Source organism: Euleptes europaea, chromosome 12, assembly GCF_029931775.1.
Source record: "Euleptes europaea isolate rEulEur1 chromosome 12, rEulEur1.hap1, whole genome shotgun sequence".
In the NCBI taxonomy this organism is placed as follows: Eukaryota; Metazoa; Chordata; class Lepidosauria; order Squamata; family Sphaerodactylidae; genus Euleptes; species Euleptes europaea.
In genome coordinates this window covers 15,820,411-15,844,386 of record NC_079323.1, presented here as the reverse complement: position 1 = coordinate 15,844,386, position 23,976 = coordinate 15,820,411, and the positions used below count along the sequence as shown (strand labels likewise).

At 46.8% G+C, this 23,976-nt stretch overlaps 1 protein-coding gene across 1 annotated transcript in view; it reads right to left on the bottom strand.

The window, feature by feature from the left end:
• YAP1 (Yes1 associated transcriptional regulator) overlaps positions 1-23,976 on the bottom strand; it is a 117,133-nt gene extending 93,157 nt beyond the window's left edge. The window contains exons 1-2 of the mRNA XM_056858120.1: positions 23,650-23,976; positions 4,639-4,883 (exon numbers count right to left, since the gene is read on the bottom strand). Of these exons, the coding sequence (XP_056714098.1) occupies positions 4,639-4,883; positions 23,650-23,976 (572 nt within the window). The remainder of the gene's footprint in view (positions 1-4,638; positions 4,884-23,649) is intronic.

Below are 23,976 nucleotides of genomic sequence, written 5' to 3'. Positions count from 1 at the left end.
ACCACCACTCTTAACCACTACACCACGCTGTCTATAAAACTTTTAAATAAAAACAATGAGCCAGTTTCACTGCATGGTTTAATACACCACTTGCAAATCAAGCACCCTCGACCCAAACTGACAGGCTGCATGGCCTAATCCGGGGTGGAAACAGGCCACCAGAATCTAGGCATCCTACACCTTTTGCTGTCATGCACAGGCATGTTAATTGCTAGTTCCATGCACCCACTTATCCCTTACTCACTAACTACCCAGTCAAACTCTAGCCTATTTTAACATAAACACCTAGTATTTCCAAATGCTGAAAGAGTTTGACATTGACTGACTTTGTAGCCCTTACACACAACCAGAGACGCAATCATAAGCAGGAACTTATTGCCAGATTCAACATTTATTTCTTCAGAGGATATTCTACCCTACTTTTCCATTGTAAACAATCCTCATGGAATTCTTAAAAAGCAAGGAACTGTGTATGGGAGTATATCCCAATTACCTTTTGTGCTTGGAGAGGGCTACCAGAACAATGCCCCCCCACCCGGAGTACACATAAACATGTAAAGCTGCCTTTTACTGAATCCAGACCCTTGGTCCATCAAGGTCAGTATTGTCTACTCAGACCAACAGTGGCTCTCCAGGGTCTCAGGCAGAGGTCTTTCACATCACTTACTTACCTGGTCCCTTTAACTGGAGATGCTGGGGATTGAACCTGGGGCCTTCTGCATGTCAAGCAGATGCTCTACCACTGAGCCACAGCCCCACCCCTTAAGCCTTTCTTTCAACAGAGCCTTTCTTTGCACGTCCTTCTCCTCCACCCAGTGTAGCCTAGGAGGTTGTGGCCACCAGGAACCACACCGCTTCTAATGCAAGGCTTAAAAAATCCCAGGCGCCAGCTCACCGTGGCACCTGGAAATTTCACAGTGGTGGCACAGTATTAAAAAAAACTGTGTTAAATGACGTCACGTAGCTTCCAACTCATGGCGACCCTACAAATCAATGTCCTCCAAAATGTCGTATCGTTGTCAGCCTCAGGACTTGCAAACTGAGGGCTGTGGCTTCTTTTATAGAGTCAATTCATCTCATGTTAGGTCTTCCTTGTTTCCTGCTGCCTCAACGCAGTATTCCATTTTGCATTTAGATTCCTGGTCCAGTTAAGAGGAAGATAAGCAGGTGGACCACTTCTGGCAATGTGCCGCAATATATCAGATCCGCCAGACAAAGCTGGGGTATGGTAACTTAACTTAAAAATGGAGAATGTTCTATTAATTCGAGGTTTGTTTAAATTATATAAACTGTCTATGTATTGTATACCGTATAGTTTTAGCTACTGTATATTCTCCCGTTTTAATTCTGTAACTGATATGAATTTTAATGGCATTTGCCGTATTAATAAATGAACCTGCCTTGCTTTTGAGGAACCCAGCTGCAGTAAACTGAATTGTCCCATACGGAGTATATTAGTTCTGGTAAGCCTTCTGAATAGCCTAACATTATTTCATTTTGAAAGAAATATTCAGCACCAGGCATAATCAAGCTCATTTAAAAACATCAGAGAATGTACCACAAGGCCGTTCAGTTAGCATCCCAAGACACGTCTGCTACATTATCTTCTCCCGGGCGGGGTGGGGGAGAGAGATCAAGCCAGTTTCCCCAAACTGAATACTTAGCCCACAACCACTGGATATTTAGACAAGCCTAATTATTCAAACCCAACCCTCACAACACACACACGCGTTCATCATTTGCTACAAAAAAGCTATGACATGAAACTGCTTTCTTCAAGAAGTTCAAAAATGGCAATCAAACAGTCTACCACAATGTTTTCCAGAGCTGACTGGTTTTTACTGACGTATTTGGCCTGTTCTCTCTCTGATGTACGATTTTTTTTTTAAAGGACAGACTCTGCCTGCTTTAGGACACTACACAATATAACACCAAAAAGACTTCAACAGATTTTGTCCCCCAGACGCTAGGAGACAGAAACAAAGGTGTTTTTTTAAAAAAATATCAATTATTCGAACGTCCTATTCAAACATACCCTATTAATGCTGGGGGCCGACACACGTGGCTTCAACTTCAGCCTGAAAGGATAAAGTACCTTTGCTTTGAACTACAAGACTCAGCCGAACTCACAGCTTTTACAGCCTCCCTGTACATCAGGAGTGTTAAACATATGGCCCGTGGGCCGAATCCGGCTCCTTGAGAACTCTTATCCAAACTGCGAGGCAGCCACACACATACCCCATCCCGATCTGGGCTGGCGAGGCATGGCCCGGCCTGACCAAGGGACATTAATGTCATATCCAGCCCTCATAACAAAGGAGTTTGACACCCTTGCTGTAAAACTTTCAGCATAGAACACTGCTACGGGTATCATCACCATAGAACAATGCTATCATCATCACTGGTATCTTCAACATAGAAAACTGCTACTGGTATCATCATCATCATCTGGGCTGTTACTCAGTCTTAGAACATCTGCTTGGCATGCAGAAGGTCCCTGGTTCAATCCCCAGCATCTCCAGTTTAAAGGGACTAGGCAAGTAGGTGATGTGAAAGACCTCAGCCTGTGATCCTGGAGAACTGCTGCCGGTCTGAGTAGACAATACTGACTTTGATGGACCAAGGGTCTGGGTTCAGTAGAAGGCAGCTTCATGTGTTCATCATCAACATCATCAGACTTTATTAGTCCACGACCAGTACAAGCTACCGGTATTGGATTCAGCACGAGAGGCATCTAAACGGCCCTGAGAACCAGCGCGATGTAGTGGTTAAGAACAGCAGACTCTAATCTGGAAAACAGGGCTTGATTCCCCGCTCCTCCACCTGAAACCTGCTGGGTGACCTTGGGCTAGTCACAGTCCTTTCAAAACTCTCTCAGTCCCACCTACCTCACAAGGTGCCTGTTGTGGGGAGGGGAAGGGAAGGCAATTGTAAGCCGGTTTGAGTCTCCTTAAAGGTAGAGAAAAGTGAGGTATAAAAACCAACTCTTTCTTCTTCTTTCCTTGAGAGTCAGCAGATTGCACCCAATCCTGGGGTTAAGGCTGTTCCTAAAGTCTAATTCAGATTCTCATTCTGCAGCCAACTCTCAATATGACAGCTAGCCATTATGTCTGCACAGGCCCCCAAACTAGCCAATATAATTTGAAAACAGGGCAGTGTGGCCCATCCAGCTCTCTACTTATGGCATCAGTCTCCTCTGACAGAGCCTCATCTGTTGTTTGCACACCAGAAGCCCTGTGTTTTTAAGGAGCTCGCATCTGAGATTCCCACCCAATCATATAATTACATAGGTGCGGAAATTATACGTAGCAAACCTGCAATCAGAGGAGCTTAAAAGAAAGTATGGGCAAACACACACACTTATATACTGTTGTTACTCTTTAGAGAGTTTCTAACCCTCACAGTTAGAGAAATTTAAAATGTGACAGCAAATGGATCAGAAACAGGGAACCCCTCATCACTCCATTCTCCAACTCTATTCCTAACCAGGAAGTAAAGCCCTGACCAGGATGGCCCAGGCTAGCCCGATATCAGATCTCGGAAGCTAAGAAGGATCAACTCTGGTTAGTGTTTGGATGGGAGACCACCAAGGAAGATCAGGGTTGCTACACAAAGGCAGGCAATGGCATACCACCTCTGCTCATCTCGTCTTGAAAAACCCTACGGGGTCACAAGTTGGCTGCGACTTGACGGCACTTTCCACCGCCACCAAGAAAAGATACAAGGATAGTGAGATCGTTGAGTCTAGAACAGTCTGCTCTGATAGTTCCCATCGTTTCAGGCAGTGAGATCTCTCCATTGTTGTTATCAATGATTCTACAAGCAGGAGGTTCTAGCTGGAACTGCCTCTGACATGCATAGCATACACTCTGCTACTGAAGTGTCGTCCTCCCATATACTGAGAATATTCAAGAACTGTAAAGGTAAAGGTGACATCACATCACGACGTTTACTAGGCAGAAAATGTTTACGGGGTGGCTTGCCATTGTCTTCCCCAGTCATCTACACTTTACCCCCAGCAAGCTGGGTACTCATTTTACCGAACTCAGAGGGATGGAAGGCTGAGTCGCGACCTTCAGCCGGCTACCTGAAACCGACTTCCGTTGGGATTGAACTCAGGTTGTGAGCAGAGCTTGGACTGCAGTACTGCAGCTTACCACTGTGTGCCATGGGACCGTGCACACCCATAAAAGTGATCTACGAAGTTTCAGGCAATTAAAAAGTGCAAGTTAGCTGCAGGCTGACCCTGAAGCTCAATACCACCTCAAGTTATGGCAAACATGGTCTTAAATTAAACTACTCTTAGACATAAGATCTAAAAAAAAAATGAAAATGCATTAATTTGTCACTACTACCATTCCGTTGCCCTGACCTGGATGGCCCAGGCTAGCCTGACCTTGACAGATCTCGGAAGCTAAGCAGGGTCAGCCCTGGATTAGTACTTGGATGGGAGACCACCAAAGAAGTTAGGGTTGCTACACAGAGGCAGGCAATGGCAAACCACCTCTGTTAACCTCTTTCCCTGAAAATGCTACAGGGTTGCCGTCAGTCAACTGCGACTTGAGACAGCACTTTCCACCACCAACACCACCCTTCCCCTCTCCTTCCTTCTTAAAGGAAAAGCAAAAGCCCACTTACTTCAGAAAGTATCGCTGGCCAGAAGGAGTTTTTGCCATCTCCCAGCCCGGCGGTAGGGGCACATCGTCAGGGATTTCAAAAGATGGTTGGCGAAGATGCTGTGAAGATGGTGAAGCTCCGGAAACGACACCAGGAGGGGGGAGCGCCCCTGGAGAGACTGTGCCCAGCTGCAGCGAGGCTGGGGAAGAGTGAGCCCGGACGTGCTGAGGAGCCAGGGCTCCTGCGGTCCCTGCATCTGTGCTGGCCTGTAGAAAGGAAAAGAGAGAAGCAACAATTTCAATTCACATGAACACATACATGAAGCTGCCTTATACTGAACCAGATCCTTGCCTTGGTCCATCAAAGTCAGAATTGTCTACTCAGACCGGCAGTGGCTCTCCAGGGTCTCAGGCAGAGGTCTTTCACATCACACCACCTACTTGCCTGGCCCCATTTACTGGAGATGCCGGGGATTGAACCTGGGACCATCTGCATGCCAAGCATATGCTCTACCACTGAGCCACGGCCCCTTTCACATATCAGTAGGGTGGATTTGATTTAAATCACTAGTCAGTAAGATTAGATTTAAATCATGGTTTTCTCCCTCCTAACACTTAGCTCCTTGTGCAAATCTATTCCACACCAAACAATCTTCTATTCATTGAACTTCTGGAAACTTAGCACTTAAGAGGTGGGGGTTGATTCTGTGTACTTGTATTTGCAAAGGAACAAATGGATTAAGGTCTTTTTCTCAACTCTGTATGTTTATTTTATAACATTTTTGCTGTGAGGAAAAGGCATTTTATATTCTCGGCAGACACAAATTCACAGTTCGGAGAACTGCAAAACCAAGCATCTATGATAATATCTTCTATATAGAAAAACTGCCCAAAATAATCTTACAGAAACCTTGTGAATGGATTAATGGGATTCATTTACCAAAATATTTAAACACTGCATGAATAGTCAGCCTCATGCTACATAATTAATAACTAATTCTTATTTCATGATGAATAACCTTTGGATTATAATGTATCTTAAATAGAAAACAATCTTTTTTAGATAGATTTTTCCTCAAAAAGCATTTCATTAAATGTTTTGATTTAATGTTTAAATAAAAAAAATCAGTTTAAATTTTAATAATATTTTTTTTTAAATAACTGATTTTTATCCACCCTGCAAGGCAGCCAGCTACCTTTTTCTGAGCCCCATGATCCACAGCAACTGGTCTTCCAGTAATTGCCAACCTCCAGGTACTGGCTGGAGATCTCCTGCTATTACAACTGATCTCCAGCCAATAGAGATCAGTTCACATGGAGAAAATGGCTGCTTTGGCCATTGGACTCTATGGCATTGAAGTCCCTCCCCTCCCCAAATCCTGCCCCAAGAATCTCCAGGTGTTTCCCAAGCCAGAGCTGGCAGCCTTACCTCCCAGAGCCAAGGGGGTGAAATAAGGGTAGGAGCAAAGGCTAACGCCAAAATGGGTACTAGATCAGCATCCAAGTAGACAACAGAAGAATTGAATTAGTTTTCACATGAATAAATCTGCACCCATTGTTGAATGGGCAAATTAAGAAGAGTTGATTTTTATATGCCGACTTTCTCTACCACTTAAGGATCAACCCGGCTTACAGTCACCTTCCCCTCCCCACAACAGACACCCTGTGAGGTTAGAGGGGGGTGAGAGAACTCTAAGAGAACTGTGACTAGCCCAAGGTCACCCAGTTGGCTTTATGTGTAGGAGTGGAAAAACCAACCCAGCCCACCAGATTAGCCTCCGCCGCTCCTGTGGAGGAGTGGGGAATCAAACCCGGTTCTCCAGATCAGAGTCCACTGCTCCAAACCACTGGTCTTAACCACTACACCATGCTGGTGTATTGCAGTATGAATGACAGACAGATTTGGGTTTATGAAGAGCACGGCATGACTTCTGTCTCTTTCTCTGCTTTGTGTTTCTGTGCATATTAAGATTTTCAGGTAGCCCTTAAGTTCCTTCCTACTTTACAATGTTAGACAGTCGGATTCCGCTTGCCCTCTGCCCACCGGCTTCCTCCCTTAGTGCTGCTTTCCCGCTTTTGTCCCACATCTTCAGCAAGGGCTTTGGAGACAGCTGTGAAATCTATTTAAGGAGTATTACAAAACTTGCATACAAAACGGGACAAACGAGGTCCACATTGCAAACAGCAATACGTGTCTGGTTTTTTTTTTTGCTAAAATGCGTTCCAGATGAGAAAAGACTATTGGGGGCGGGGGAGGAAGAGAGAGCTAGACAAGGCAACTCTCTTAGGCTAACTTTCCTCACATTTCCTGCTATTTTGGAGCGTTGCTCCCCATGTTTTAGACCACTCCCCAAAACATCCCTCCCCACCACCAATTCCAAAGCATTAAAAAAATCCTACCCTCAACTGCACAGGATTGGAGTCTCTAAACTGCCAAATCCTAAAAAATGTCAGAACCTAGAGCCATTGTGGCACAGTGATTACTGATGGACTAAGTCTGGGGAAACCCAGATTTAAATCCCTGCTTGCTATGAACTTACTGAGTGACCTTGTGCAAGTCATTCTCTCAACCTACAGAGTTGCGGCAAAGATAACATGGAGAAAGAAATAACCACGTATACCACCACGAGCTGCTTGGAGGAAAAGTGGGAATAAAAGTGCAATTATCTGCCTACTAAAAAACAAAATAAATTCAGTTCAACGGGTTGGACTCAGCGCAAAATTTCCCACTTAGCCCAAGTGAAAACTCATGAAAAGACCACACTAGCCACTTCTAAGTCAAACTTATTTTACCCCCTTTTGCGTTACCGCTTGTGCAAGATCTCCCACAACCAATTTATGGGCACTATAATATGTAGGGAGGAAAGCACTAGATAGCTATAGCCAGCGTGGTGTAGTGGTTAAGGCGTCAGACTAGGAAACCCAGGTTCTAATCCCCACTCTGCCATGGAAACTTCCCGAGTGACCTTGGGCCAGTCATACACACTCAGCCCTGACCCTGCCTAGTATTTGGATGGGAGACCTCAAAGGAATACCAGGGGCGTGACATGGAGGCAGGCAACGGCAAACCACCTCTGAACGTTTCTTGCCTTGAAACCCCTTCAGAGTCACCGCAAGTCAGTTGTGACTTGACAGCAAAACACACACACACACACAAGCACTAGGTGTTGCACAAGTTCTTGCACAAGAGGAACTCCTCTATCTGCTTATTCGTTATTTATTTATTTAGGCTTGTCCACTGCTGGATCCAAGCCAGAGGGCATCCCCGGTCTCACCTACCAAGGAATGCCCTTGGAACAGTTTAGAGAAAGATCTTTTCTGAATCTACTGGAATGAGGACCCCGCGGCCCACTTGCTTTAAAACCGGGAAGGGGTAGGGGGGTAAATCAGATACAATCATTATCTCATTGCATTTTCCTGGGTCCGCAGGGCAAACTAGAATCTACATTTGAATGTTCAGCACATGAAGCTGCCTTATACTGAATCAGACCCTTGGTCCATCCAAGTCAGTATTATCTACTCAGACAGGCAGTGGCTCTCCAGGGTCTCAGGTGGAGGTCTTTCACATCACCTACTTGCCTAGTCCCTTTAAGTGGAGATGCCGAGGATTGAACCTGGGACCTTCTGCATGCCAAGCAGAAGCTCTACCAATGAGCCATGGCTGAACAAACACCTAGCCATACAAGCTTTCTGAAGTCACTTAACAAAAAAAGTGGCAAGTGGTGGCAGTAATGAGAGTTCTTCCCTACCTGCCATTTTTTTTTTACTGCATCTCCCTGTTTTGGACTTCAGCTCCCTTTTTTGGGCAAAATTTCCCCCCTTTTTAATTAAAATGCATTTAGCACAGAGCTCCTGAAAGTCTGCAAAAGGTGGTTTTATACCCAGTTATGACCTTAGTCTCCTGTGTAAAAAAAATTACTGGAACATAACATCCAAAGGAAAACAAGGACTGCAAAGAATATTGGGTTTGTTATTAATAGCTAAACTGACTGCCTGTTTAAGGTCTAAGCCCTGGCTGGGGATAGAGGGCAAGATAGAAATCAAAGAATAAAAATGTGAAGTACAAATAGCTGGCTGAGCTCCACTCCCGTATTTTATATTCTGAATTATCTTCACTGAATTAATGTGAATTTGGAATTGTCATTCTTTAGCATAAGGAATATTCAGTTTTATGTAGGGTTGCCAACTTCCATTTAGTAGCTGGAGATCTCCTGCTATTACAGCTGATCTCCAGCCGATAGAGATCAATTCACCTGGAGAAAATGTAGCCCTAGTACTCACCGAGAGGGTTCTTTCCGCTCTGAGGTAGAAGGGCATCTTGCAAGCTTGAGTTTTCCTGCCCTTTTGCTCGGGGAGGCAGGACCTAATCTAAACTCCCTGTCTCTCTGGCGGGAAAGCCCTCAGCTTCCACTTTACTTCACAAGCCAGGACGGAGACAGGAGCAATCTGAAAAAATAACTAAGGTAACCCAGGAACCCAACATGGGACAAACTTTAGGTAACAGCTAACACTGGACGACTGGACAAACGCAACACAACAAGCCAGAGCCCAGGAAAGAAACATGGGGAAGACAAACAGGTTAGTTAGTAGCATCCCTTGCTTAACAATCCACCCATAGGGTTACCTTTTCATAATAGGGTGGGGCAAGATGCCCTTCTACCTCAGAGCGGAAAGAACCCTCTCGGTGAGTACCAGGGCTACATTTCCACTCTGAGGGAAGGGCATCTTGCAAGCTTGGAATGTCCAAGAGCTAATTTTCCAGGTGGGATTAACAGTCCTCTATGTCTTCCTCAATTACGCGTTGCAGAATTCTTCTGCCGAAAGCGGCTTCAGCAGAGGCAAATGTATTGATTCTGTAATGCCGGATAAAGGTAGAGATGGACGACCAGGTGGCCGCCCTGCATATCTCTTCAAGGGATGCCTGTTTGCAGAATGCTGCTGTGCTAGCTGCGCTGCGGAGCAAGTGGGCCGTTATTCCCGCCGGCACGGGAAGCTTGCTGGCCCGGTAAGCTTCTGCGATGCATAGTTTGACATAGCGACTCAGAGATTGTCTAGACATCTTTAAGCCCTTATTTGGGGGTGAGATTGAAATGAACAGGGCTTCTGAGCGTCAAAGTTGAGAAGTACGATGGATATATATTTTTAAGGCACAATGAACGTCTAGGCAGTGCAACTCCCTTTCCTTTTGGTTTGAAGGATTTGGGCAGAACGATGGCAAATGTAGTTCCTGTTGCCTATGAAAGGTAGAATTAACCTTCGGAACAAAGGTAGGGTCGAGATGTAGAGTGACCTTATCCTTATGAAAGGTACAGAGGTTCTTTTTGATGGAGAGTGCCCCTAGCTCGGACATCCTTCTTGCCGAAGTGATAGCTATCAAGAAAATGGTTTTCATGGTCAGAAAACAAAGAGGGGCCTCTCTCAAGGGCTCAAAGGGGTTTTTTAGTATTGCCCGTAGGACGGTATTGAGGCGCCAGGTCGGGAAACGGTGAATGGGAGGAGGATTGGTTTGGGCGACTCCCTTTAGGAATCACTTGATCTGAGGATGGGAGGTCAGCTGATGGCCATCTAGAACAGGTATGACTGAGGCTAAGGCTGCCACTTGTTTGCGAAGTGTAGCCGGTCTCAATTTTTGAGTTACTCCATCCTGAAGGAAGTCTAGGAGGGAAGGGAGTTGAACTGAGAGAGGAAGGTGGCTTTTCCTCTTGCACCATCGTGCGAAGGTACTCCAGGTGTAGTTGTAAATCTGCCTGGTGGAAGGACATCTGGCCTGAAGAATGGTGGAGATAACTTTTTCAGACAGGTCCAGCTGGGCTAAACGGAACCTCTCAACATCCAGACGGTTAGCTTAAACCATCCAGGATTGGGGTGGTGGATGGGACCCTGTTGGAGGAAGTCTGGTAGCAGTAGAAGACATCAGGGTTTCTGGAAAGACATCTCCATCAGGTGGGCGTACCAGGGGCGGCGAGGCCAGTCTGGCGCGACCAGGACTACTGAAGCTCTCTCTGTCCGTATCTTCCGTATAACCTGAGGTAGGATAGGAAGGGGGGGAGGCGTACAGAGTCCCTGGTGGCCAGCGGCATAAGAAAGCATCGACCCTCTCCGCTTCTGGGTGGAAGAACCTGGTGAAGAATCTGGGAAGTTGATGGTTTGTTCCCGAAGCGAAGAGGTCTACCTTGAGAGGACCACAACGATTCAAAATCACCTGGAAGGCTGTGTTGTAGAGACCATTCCCCTTCGTCTATTGACCGCCAACTCAACCAATTGGCACGGGTGTTCTGGACCCCCTGAATGTGCTCGGCTCTGAGATGTAAGAGATTCTTTTCTGCCCATCGGAAAGTTCTCTCTGCCTCTAGGTGGAGCGCTGATGATCAGACCCACCCTGTTTGTTGAGGTGGGCCTTGGCCGATATGTTGTCGGTTCTGATCAAGACATTCTTGCCCTTGATACTGGGAAGGAAATGTGAAAGGGCTAGTCGGATGGCTCTCAGTTCTAAGAGATTGATGTGGAGATGACTCTCTGTCTGAGACCAGAGACCCTGAGTTATTAGGTCTCCCATCATGGCTCCCCACCCATTTAAGGAGGAGTCTGTATAAATCTGGATAGGTTCTGGAAGGATGAATCAATTGCCCTTGAGGAGATTGTAATTCTGGGTCCACCAGTAAAGACTCTTCTTGACCCCTGGTACGATGGTCACTGACTTGTTGACCTTGTGTGTAATGCTGAACTGGTGGGGTCGCAGCATACACTGAAGTGGACATGCATGAAGACGAGCCCAAGGGACCGCTGGTATGTAAGAAATCATCAGGCCCTTTAGTCTTGCTAAGGTGTGGTGGGAAGAATAGTGGGACTTGGAAACTGACTTGGCCAGAAGGGCAATTTTTTGTGCCTTCTCTAGTGGGAGAAAAACAGTGTCCACTGAAGTGTCCAGGATCATTCCTAGATGAAGTAGCCTTTGGGTAGGATGAAGATGGCTCTTGTCTCGGTTTATGAGATACCCATGGTCTTCTAGCAACTGGATAACCCTGGCTGTGTGAGCCTGGGAGGCCTGGGCAGATGGAACGCAAATGAGGAGGTCGTCCAGGTAAGGGTGAACCTGGATTCCCTCTCTCCACAGGACCGCTACGAGGGTCACGAGTATCTTGGAAAACACACGAGGAGCTGACCCGAGACCAAAGGGAAGGGCCTTGAACTGAATGTGGATGTTGGCATAGGAGAACCTCAAATATCTCCTGTGGTCTGGATGAACGGGTACGTGAAGGTATGCTTCTTTCAGGTCGATGGAAGGAACCGTGGAGAAGGGCGTCGATGGTGGAGCGAAGAGTCTCCATGCGGAAGCGTTTTGCAGGCACATATCTGTTTACGAACTTTAAGTTCAGAATTGCCCGCCAGTCCCCATTTTTCTTGGGTACTGTAAAAAAGATTGAGTAAACTCTGCTGAAGCGCATACCTCTTCCACGGCCCCGATGTTTAGCAGGTGAGAAATGGCATTTAGGGTTCTTGTATGCTTGACAGTGGAGTGAACCCTGGGAGAAGGCAGAAACCGGTCTGGAGGGGGGGATCTGAATTCTATTTTGTACCCGTGGGAGACGATCTGAAGCACCCATGAGTCTGGGTGGGAGTTGGCCCATTGAGAACTGAAAAGTTGAAGCCGTCCCCCCACTTGCATCTGAATGGCGTCACTGTTTGAGAACTTGGGGAACTTGCCCCCTTTGTCTCCTCTGTACTGTTGTTGTTGTTGGAAGGGCCGGTTAAAACGTCCCTGTTGACGAAAGGGTTGCCGGTTGTTTGACCAGGAAGGTTGTCTATAATCTTGCCTGTAACGTTGGACAGTATGGGAGGAACGAAAAGGCTGAGAAAAGAGTTTTGAACGCTTTTTAGGTGGATCTGGCATAGTGCGTTTCTTGTCCTTAGTCTCAGAAAGCATCTTGTCCACGCGTTCCCCAAAGAGTTTGCCTGCCTGTAGGGGGTAGGCCAAGAGAGAGGACTTAGTCTTAACCTCTACCTGCCACGATCTGAGCCATAGGGCCCTGCGAATGGCCGCACTGGAAGCCATGGATCTGGCAGAGAAGGAAAGGGCATCCGAGGATGCATCAGCCAGGAAGGAGGAGGCTTTAATGATCCTCTCCAGACCCTCTGTGATTCTATTGTCTGCGCCAGATAGTAACCTGGCCACCATTTTTGACCAGGCAATGGAAGCTCTGGAAATAATGGCTGACATGGCAGTGGCCTGTACAGTGAGGGCGGAGGACTCATGGACCTTTCTAGATAGAAACTCCATCTTCCGATCCCACTGATCTCTAATGGTTCCCGTCCCCTCCTCCGAGAGGCCATCAGGAGACTGGAGGGCTGCTACGGGTACATCAACTACTGGTAGGGTCAGAAATTCCATGGCAGGAGTGGACATCTCGTAAAAAATTTTGACTGCCCATGGGAACAGTCTATTGAAGGTCAGTCTGTCCCATTCAGTCTTAATCAGTTTTTGGAAGTACTTGGGCAGAGGGACCTTCTTGTCCTGTGAGGTATCTCTAGGGAAATACGCCTTAGTGCCATCTGGCCAGGAAGATTCAGGCTCTTCCGATGGAGAGGCGTCCTTATTAAGTTCCAAGGCTATTAGAGCCTTAACAAGGAGGGACTGGTAGTCCTCAGCATTAAATAACCTGGGCTGATAGTCCTCCCCTTCCCGGGGCTCTTCGGGATCGGAGGAGAACTCACTCCCTTCCCCAATTTCCTGAACATAGGAAGAATCAAGGGATACCTTGCCATCTCTTGGCTGGAGGGATTTTAATGTTGCTTTGTTGGCAAGGTCTGATGTGATCCTCATGAGAACAGCCCGGGTCACTATCACCCAGAGTGGGAGGTGGAACGTGGGCTAAGCCCTCTCTGCCAAGGCGCGGGTCCCGGGGAGGGGTAGGGGCCTGCCTGAGTCCAGGCGAAGGCCTGAGCAATTATGGCAGCAACCTGTTTGGGAGACATACACTGGTGTAGTGGGGGGGGGAGGGCGCGGTGCATTACCCTCCGCAGGCACTTGCTTCTCCCAATCCTCCAGTGGGCCGGACTCATCCACTCCCTGGGCGGTGAAGGGAAGGACCGACGATAAAGGCAACGGGGCGGCCGAGAAGCACTTCGGGCCCCGCAGCCATTAGGAACGCTTGTGGAGTGGCGCAGGGGCAGAGCCCCGCTTTGCCACTGCCTTTTTTCCACCCGCCTTTTGTCGGGTTTTCCGGCGGCCGCAGCTCCCACGGGCCAGCGGCGGCGGCATCGGAGGCTTTGACCAGCTCCCTGGACCTCTGGGAGAGAGGGTCAAAACCACCTACTGAGAGAAGATCGTCTTCCCGTTCGCTTACGCTTGCCGCCATTTTAGAGGCCAGGAGCCGAGAAGACGCAACTCAAGAATGAATGAATGAATGAGTGTGTGTGTATGAATATATATATGTGTATTAATACTACAGACTAACAACACCGGGTAAACAAGACAGAAACGAAAGACACGAAAAAACTAACTATCCTAGATACTACACACAGAGCAAGACTATTAGTATGCATTCCCCGGCAAGGCAGGAAAGAAAAGTGGAAGCTGATGGCTTTCCCGCCAGAGAGACAGGAAGTTTAGATTAGGTCCTGCCTCCCCGAGCAAAAAGGCAGGAAAACCCAAGCTTGCAAGATGCCCCTCCCTCAGAGCAGAAATGGCCACTTTGGCAATTGGACTCTATGAAGTCCCTCCCCTCTCCAAACCTTGTCCTATCAGGCTCCACCCCAAAATGCTCCCACCAGTGGTGAAGAGGGACCTGGCAAGCCTAGTTTTATGCCAACTTCTTATTATGCTAATTGCAAGAATGAATAATATTCTAACTTTTTATATATTGGCAGCCTTGATTTTGTTTTTGCTTCCATACCTCTTTTTCATAACTTATGGTGGGGGAACAGAAATGAATGAAATAAGTTGGTAAGCAAACAAAGGGTTAAGCCCCTCCATTTGGGCCAGCTGATTCCACATATTCAGGTTCCTCCTTCCAAAAAGCTACTTTCGCTTTCAAAATCCAGCTGCAAAGTTTTGCTACAGGGCACTCTTGCTGTGTGTACCATGAAGTTTGTCCCTGTGATGCAGCTGCTGCAGGAATGAGAGACAGGTTAAATATAGACGCACAAGGCCATGACTCGTGCAGGGAATTACCGGTAACTGATAAATAGCTGCCTATAAAGCTGGGAAGTCAGGTGTTCCAGATAAGTGTGCCCAGGCGTACCCTATGGGGCATAACATTTGGGCAAACAAGAAAGGTGTTAAAGCGAGTAACACATACAGATGTTAAAGAGTGATTGGTGTCCACACAATGGAAAGGGGAGAACTACGCTTGAACTCGCTGCATAAAACGGCCTGGCAACCTCTCTATGCATGGGTGAGCAGCACATCTTCAAAACACAAGCAGGAAAGCTGGAGCAGATCTACGGATCATGTTAAGTGGCCAATCAGCCTTCTTGGAGAGCCAAAAAATAGGGCACGGAGGTAAAACCTTCCCCCCAATGTTGCCCTCCCAACACTGGAATTCAGAGGGTAACTGCTTCTGAACGTGGAGGTTCAAGTCACACAGAGGTTCTAGTTACATAATCATTTACAGTATACCCCTGAACACAGGAGGTAGGGGAGGGGTCGTGATTCAGTGCAAGAACCTCTGCTTGGCATGCAGAAGGTCCCAGGTTCAACCCCTGGCATCTCCAGTTAAGAGATCATGTAGAGGGTGATGTGAAAAGCCTCTGCCCAAGATCCTGGAGAGACAATGCTGACCCTGACAGACCAGAGGTTCAACTCAGTATAATACACCTTCCCGTGTGTTCATTTAATCATCATGGCTAACAGCTACCGATGAACTGGCCCGCCATGACTGTTCCCGATCCCCTTTTAAAGCCAACGAAACTAGCAGCTCTCACCATGGAATCATAGAGTTGGAAGGGGTCACAGATGCCATCTAGTCCAACCTCCTGCTCAAGGTAGGATCAGCCTAGAGCATGCCTGACAAGTGTTTGTCCAGCCACTGCTTAAAGACTGCCAGTGAGGGGGAGCTCACCACCTCCCTAGGCAGCCAATTTCACTGTTGAACTACTCTTACTGTAAAAAAAAAAAAATCCCCTAATATTCAGCTTGTACCTGTCTGCCCATGTGAACCCATTATTGTGAGTCCTAGCCTCTGCTGCTAACAAGAACAGCTCCCTCCTCTAAGTGACAGCCCTTCAAATACTTAAAGACAGCAATCATGTCCCCCTCAACTTCCTCTTTTCCAGGCTAAACTTTCCCAAGTCCTTCAGCTTTTCCTCATAGGGCTTGGTCTCCAGTAGTTTGCCAGTGCCTTCCCCAGTCATCTTCCCTTTACCCCCAGCAATCTGGGTGCTCATTTTACCGACCTCAGAAGGATGGAAGGCTGAGTCAACCTTGAGCCGGCTACCTGAAACCAACATCCGTCGGGATCGAACTCAGGTCGTGAGCAGAGCTTTGGACTGCAGTACTGCAGCTTACCACTCTGCACCACGGGGCTCTTATATATGTACACAAAGGGGAAAAAGGAAAGGGGGAAAAATAAGGTAAAAGATACATCATCCTCCGAGCTTCTACATAGTTTGAATTTAAAAGGTAAAAAAGGAAGTGTTCTCAAATATTATAGTATTCAAAGAATTACTTCATCTCAAGATTCTCTAAGATTAACAGAAATACATTTAATCCATTAAGGTTTTACATCGACCAAACATATAAGAATCTAATATCATATCTCCTATTAAGTGTCTTAAACATAAGTACATCATATATACCTCTAAACATTCCTTGTTGTCTACTCTTGCTATGAATTAGTTGCACAAATAATGCAGAGCGCTTGGAGAGACCTGCTCTTTTTTTAACATGGTATTCCAGATTATACTAATTAAAATCCAAAACTCATAATTAGCCATTTCCCCAGACCACCTAACTCTAGAAGGCCAGACTAGGAAGCTTTCAACAAGCTGGTTCTAGGGACAAAGTGGCTTCTATAGGCATGCAGAGTCTGACAAATGGCTGCCAACTTGGAAGGCTTTAAGAGGGGGATGGACATGTTCATGGAGGAGAGGGGTATTCATGGCTACTAGTAAAAATGGATACTAGTCATGATGCATACCTATTCTCTCCAGGATCAGATGAGCATGTGCTCTGGAACACAGGCAGGACAATGCTGCTGCAGTCGTCTTGTTTGTGGGCTTCCTGGAGGCACCTGGTTGGCCACGGTGTGAACAGACTGCTGGACTCGATGGAACTTGGTCTGATCCAGCAGGGCCTTTCTTATGTTCTTACACTACTAACTTAAAAAAAATGTTTACAGGGAAAGAGGTAGGTGACATCAGTGGATTCTTATTGTGTTTTTAGCCTCCTTTCCAGCCCCAAAGGGGTATATAAAGATTATCTTGTCCTCAGGCAAGCTCTGTTGTACATTTTTATGTACAGGAAGCGTACTGGGCAGAGTAGGATAATACTTGATTACAGGAAACCTTCCGACTTGTGAATGTCCCAGGTCTGGGACAAATCTAGAGAAGCAGGGCATTCTAGAATTAGAAAAGATCAACTATGACAAGGTTGGAAAAAAGAAATCAAGGAGAAAAACTTCCTAATTTCAAACAGGAGAGAATTCGGGAGTAGCCAAGTGTGACACAGGAAGAAGAATATGGCATTAGCAAATCTGTATTAAATGTACATTGCATCAAAGAACATCCCCAAAATCATGTACAACAGAAAAACCACACGGCGGAGCAGGCATCCCAGCCTTACTCCAAGGAGCACACTTGGCATATTCCCTCCATCCTCACAAAACAGTGATGAGGCAGGCTGAGAGAGGGATGTTGGTGAGCCTGAGGAGACACCAACAAATGGGATTGGAAGAGGAATGGGAAAAGCGAAGGGGGGGGGGAAATACAGGAGGGAAGGGAAAAGAGAAGGGGAAGAAAGGATGGGAAAAGGACAAAGTGGCAGGGAGGGCATTCAGTCCATATAACCGTAGCTGTCCTCAACCATATGCCTGTTGGAACATTTGCCCTAGACCCCAGAACGTCTAACAGTTAGAGCAGTTCCTCAGTGGAACAGGCTTCCTCGGGAGGTGGTGAGCTCTCTTTTTTTAAGCAGAGGCTAGATGGCCATCTGTCAGCAACACTGATTCATGAGAGGGAGGGCATCTTGGCCATCTTCTGGGCACGGAGTAGGGGTCATGGGGTGTGTGGGAGGCAGTTGTGAATTTCCTGCATTGTGCAAGGGGGTTGGACTAGATGACCATGGTGGTCCCTGCCAACTCTATGATTCTATGAACATCTCCATCTTCACCCCAGCAAGCTGGGTACTCATTTACACAAGCGTATTCAAGCACCTTTTTATTCAAGTACTGTACACTGATCATAACATACAGTCCCACAGGGGAGGCAGTTTAAATACAGGTTAATGTCACTTTGCAGACAGGAAACGATTAAAAACAAGAACCTGTTCTCAAACCATTTTAAAAAATTTAACATATGTGCACAGACAGTAACTTGTCTTTCATAGTTGTCTGGGTAGAGGAGATACTGGAAACTACATGATAAGTCTGCAATAGGTTAAAGTTCAAAGAAACCAAAGGTCGTCATTCTCTGATGCTCCACAATCGTTAAGGCAAGGCTTTTTAGGTTTACTATATGTCAAATGAACTAATCCTTGGCCAGGGAGGCTGTGTGCTCAGGTTCAGACTAGATTTCTTTAAAGTGTTTTTTTTTTAAAGAAGCAGCAGCATGTACAGCCAAGTCCCTCGTAAAATGAACTTTAATAAAGGAAAAGATGACATAATCTGCTACAAGAATATCACCAGCCGTCGAAGACCAGTCATTCATGCTTTGTCCGGCTATATAGAGTTGCGTATAATAAAAAAAACCCTCATTTTAAAGCCTAGCTGTAAAATTTGTTTTTAAGTTCTTTGGAGCAGACAGAAACAACGCACAATATAACATCTATTTTCTTTAAATATTGATACAGATGATAGAAATCTGGAGACCCCCTAACTGAAGGTTTTACTCCACTTATGAATGGCTTGTGAAGCAAGTAGTCCGCCCACCACCACCTTGGGTTTAAGCTCCAGGGCTGCAAGCAACCCACTTCACAGACGGCATCAGCAAAATGTCAACAGCACTCAAACCCCTGCCATTAGCAAGATTTATTTTGTTCACGTTGACAACGAAGCCATGGAATAAAGTGAAAACCGAGCCAGCTAAAAGAAGAGCTCCGGCACGGGACGGGGTTTTTTTTTTTTTTTGGCCTCTTTTTTATTCCCGCACACAGACAACTGACTAAGAGGGATAGTGGGATCAAAGTCCCTTTCCCCTTATAAGTAATTCATTTTTCAGATAGCGTCTCAGGCCCCTTAGGTCCCCCGAAAGAGTTCAGCTATTGCTATTCCAAACACAGGGAGGTGCCTAGACGGCATGCGCGCGCACAAATGAAGCAAGCCGGCTTAGAATACCTGCCTTGAACTCGGAGCGAAATACCAGACTTCCCACAAGCTGGAGGGAACGGGTGGGGGGTGCGTGCATGCAAGAAACCCATTATAATGAAAGCGTGGAGGCAGGGGGTGAAATTCTCCCCCTCCAAGTCCCCTTCTGACAGAGGGAGAAAAGCATAAACAGTTGCCCGCAAGCAGTCAGTCCCCTGGAAGGCCCAGCCCACCGGACGGAGTCCATCCAGGGATTTAGGAGGGGAAAAGAGACATTAAAACCAGAGGAAAGGTTAATTCTCTCACAAGGGGAAGCCAAAATGGAGGAAAGAGAAGGGGCAACCCTCTCACAGAAGGAGGCGTAGTACCAAAGTTTTTAACAGGATAGATTCCAAGGGGACAATGGCAGTTTTCAAAAGCATAAGGAAGGAAGAAAAACGGAGGTTGCACACAAAGCCGGAAAAAGCCATCCAGGAAAGCATCACAGAGAGGAAAGTAGGAACCGCAACTCAAGGATGTAAGCGGATGCCTCCATATTCCTCTGCAAATGCATTAGGCGCAGTTTCTCTCCTCTCCCCCTGCGGCCAGAACAGAGGGGAGATTAAGTCCTCTTGCAAAGCCTGGATTTCACAAGGGCAGAGGAGCTCACCTAGCACCTCCTCCTCCTCATAAACACGAGGCCTTCCTACTCGAAAGAGTAAGACATCAATTGCAAAGTTTTTTTTTTTTAGCCTCCTCCTCACCACCATGCGCTCCCAAGAGCCAGGGAGAAGAGGGGGCTGGAAAGAGGGGCTGCTCCCCCATCGCGAGCACCAGGAATGCGAAGAATACCAATCCACCCACACAGTCGCCAAGGTCAGCCACAGAGGGAATAAAAAGGAGAGCCGCGTCTCGCCTTCCAATTAGAGGCCTAGAAAAGGGACAGAAGCCTCTCATCTATCATGTTAAACTTTTGTACGAAGAGTCAGCGTGGTGCAGTGGTTAAGAGCGGTGGTTTGGAGCAGCGGAGTCCGATCTGGAGAACCGGGTTTGATCCCCCACTCCTTTACATGAGCGGCGGAGGCTAATCTGGTGAACCGGGTTGGTTTCTGCACTCCTGCACATGAAGCCAGCTGGGTGACCTTGGGCCAGTCACACACTCTCAGCCTCACCTACCTCACAGGGCGGCTGTTGTGGGGAGGGGAAGGTGACCGTAAGCCGGCTTGATTCTCCCTTAAGCGGCAGAGAAAGTCGGCATATAAAAACCAACTCTTCTTCAGTAAGAAAGCAAAAACGGGAAACAAAGCAGGGGGTATCTCGTTTCCCCACCTCTGCCTTCACCCCCACAAGACGTTGCAGGTTTATATATGAGGATGGCCAAACTAACTGAATTCCTACATGGAAAAGATATGGAAGAATATAAAAAAACTTGGGCAAAGGCCGCCACATATTGGGATAAACTGGCAAAAAATGGATTTTACTACTTTAATTAGTGAGTTATAGAAACTAGTTTTAATATTCTTATATTTTTTTGTTAATGGATATTTTCGAAACTGTTAAGACACTTCTTCGGAAGTCGGGTGATGGGTCACTTTTTAAGGTGGGTGGAGGTTCGAAGGGGTATCTTTAAGTATATACCGTAGATACTCTTTTGTATTTTTATGTTGTTTTTTATTGTGTTTGTTTGTTTTTGTTCTTTGTGCTATGTTATAAAAATTAATAAAAATTTACAAAAAAAAAGTTACAGGTTTGTACAAAGCCTTTGGGGAAGCCCCATTTCCTTCCCCCAAAGGAAACTAGGGACAACAGGAAATAAAATACCTCCCAGAGTGCCCGAAAAAGCTTTCAAAGGGAACTCTGCAGGCTAAAAAAAGGAGTAACAACTGAATTTTACTACGGTTGCGACCCAGAAATTGGGAGACAAGCCACGTGCAAGGGGAAGACAGGTAACTTTACGATCCGTCATAAGGTACACTGTCTGTACAAGGAAAGCCAGCTTGGCTAGGAAGTCACGCCCTCCGACCTGGAAACCTTTTTTCTCCAGGCTCAGGACGGCTTTCCAGCCACACTTCATTTTTCATACAATCTTAATGGAAAGATAAGTCTACAAACATCTGTTTCGCTAAAAAGACAGGTCTATTCAGCCAGATGCGGCATCTTCCAGTGCTCGGCTGTGTACATACAGCAATACACCCCTGTGCAACAGCTGCCTACGCATTCCCCCGCACACCCCAAACCACAGGACAAACTGAACGTGTGAAGGCAACTCTCAGGCATGTGGTGGGGCCAGTGCTTATTTGTTCTGAAAGTTTGCACCCATTTGACCTCCTACTCTTTGGAGATGTAGATGGAAAAATACTTCAGGGTAAGGACCTGTCGTCATTTCCCCTACACACACACACTTTTTATATATCCGTGAAATACATTGCTTGTTTATTATTGTTGTCAATAATTATAATACTGATGATGGCAATGACCCCAGACACCCTGTACTCAACTGCACTGTAGAGTCAACTTTGCACGTCCCAATGAAGACGCCTTTCCAGAGCTCAGCTGGTAGGAGTCAGACAAGACATTATTATTCTCACCTTATTGGGCGTGTGTTTGTGCGGAGGAAGAAGACTCCCTCTTCTAAGTACTGTTAGTAGGTTATGGGGTGAAAAGGTTTTTAGATAAGTGTGGGGTGGAAAGGATTTAGATAAATAATTACGTAGATATCTACCCTCTGTTCCCTGTTCTCCCCCCCCCAACACACACACACAGTGCCCCAAAGCAGCTTCATCATTTCACCCTCTCCCACCTGATTCTAACAACCACCCTGTGAGGTAGGCTAGGCTAAAAGTTGGTGACTGGAAAGGGGAGGTCACTTGGCGAGCTTCCATGGCAGAATGAAGTCCTGAATCTGGTTCTCCCAGGCCCTAGTCCAATTCTCAAGAGAGAGCCATTCAGCTTGGGCCTCAGCCAGCATAGTGTAGTGGTTAAGAGCAGTGGTTTGGAGTGGTGGACTCTGATCTGGTGAACTGGGTTTGATTCCCCACTCCTACACATGAGCGGAGGACACTAATCTGGTGAACTGGATTTGTTCCCCCCTCCTACACACGAAGCCAGCTGGGCGACCTTGGGCTAGTCACAGCTCTCTTAGAGCTCTCTCAGCCCCACCTACCTCACAGGGTGTCTGTCGTGGGGAGGGGAAGGGAAGGGGATTGTAAGCCAGTTTGATTCTTCCTTAAGCTGTAGAGAAAGTCGGCATGTAAAATACCAATTTTTCTTCTCTTCAAGCTCAAGGAAGGAGGGCTCAAAGTTAGTCACTTGTTAACTTCTTGGCACTTAAAAGAGTTTCGCAACTTTTTTTTTTTAAATGCCCACCGTGCGTTATGATTTTTCTTAGGGCCAAGGGCCTTAAGAAGCTGCAAGCTGCACGGGGCCTCTTCGGACCTCTGAGAGGGCCTACCCGGGCCCTAAACCCATGCACCATGCTCAATCTCAGATGGGATGGAAAAAAGATTGAGAAAACACATGCCCAGCGATGTGGGTTGAAAAGGTTTTTTCTTTCTTTCTTTCAAAACTAACTCGGAGCGAAAAGGTTTTACATAATCCCCCCCCCAAAAAAAAGAATACCTGTGGGAATTCCCCCCCTTTTCTGTTGCTCCCCGCCTTGGAGCACTAAACGGGGAAAGAGCTCTATAAAAGTTTTTTAAAAGTTGCCCCAAACGAGTAAAATGGCTTGGAGGGTGGGAGGAGGAGGAGAGAGCCGGGGGCCATTTATGCATGGGAGGTTTGAGCCTTGGATTTGCAATTTTTTTCAACATCTGAACTCTCAAAACTCTGCATGGGGGGAGGGGGGCTTAGTTTTGAGGGGTTTTTTTAATTTTTTTAATTTTAAATTTTTATTAATTTTCATAAAAAAAACAATAACAAATTATAAATCACATAAACAAATAACTAAAAAGCAAAACTCTCAAAACTCTGCATGGGGGGGAGGGGGGCTTAGTTTTGAGTTTTTTATTTTAAATTTTTATTAATTTTCATAAAATAAAAAAAAAACATAACAAATTATAAATCACCTTAATAACTAAAAAGCAAAACAAAAAAATTACAAAAAGAGCACTTGTACTACAGTTTCACATCTTTTCTAATATCACAGAACAAACAGCGCCCAAACACCCCCCCACCCCCCACCTTAAGTGAGCATCCCACCACCACTGGACTGCGGGAGAAGCATTCCGACAGCATTTAAAATCACCTTAAACGATCATGACATATATTCTATTACCATTTATTTATAATTCGTTAACCGTACTTGCAAAATTCATTTTTTGGCCCGTCCATCCCAAAACGCCTTTAACCAAGTTTTTTTTTGAACTTTCCATATAGTTGGAAAAAGTTTTGAGTCCTGAGAATGTGCATTTGGGGGTGGGGGGGGAAATGCGCACCTAGGCAGCAGTCAAAACCTCCCATGCATCAATGGCCCCCCGTCTCCTCCCCCTCCCCAAAAAAACCACACACTCGGTTTTTCCTGCAGAGCGCCCCCTGGCGGCGGCGTCCCCCCCCCAATAATCCCCCAGCCGCCCACCTTCCTTCCCCGCGGGGCTCACCTGGCGGGAGTGCGCCTTGGGCTCGGGCGGCTTGAAGAAGGAGTCGGGCAGCTTGCGGAGCCTCATGGGCAGCGTGTGGGGCACGTTGGCCCCCTTGGGGTTCATGACGGCGTTGAAGAGGGCCTCCAGGTCGGTCTCCGAGTCGCCCCGCACGTGCACGATCTGGTGGCCGGCCGGGGGGACCCCGGACACGGGTTGCTGCGGCTGCTGCGGCGGCGCCGCCGGAGGGGGCTGCCCCGACGCCGCTTGCTGCTGCTGCCCCCCCGACGGCTGCTGCTGCTGCGGGGCCGCCGACGGAGGCTGCTGGGGCTGCCCGGCGGGGTCCAT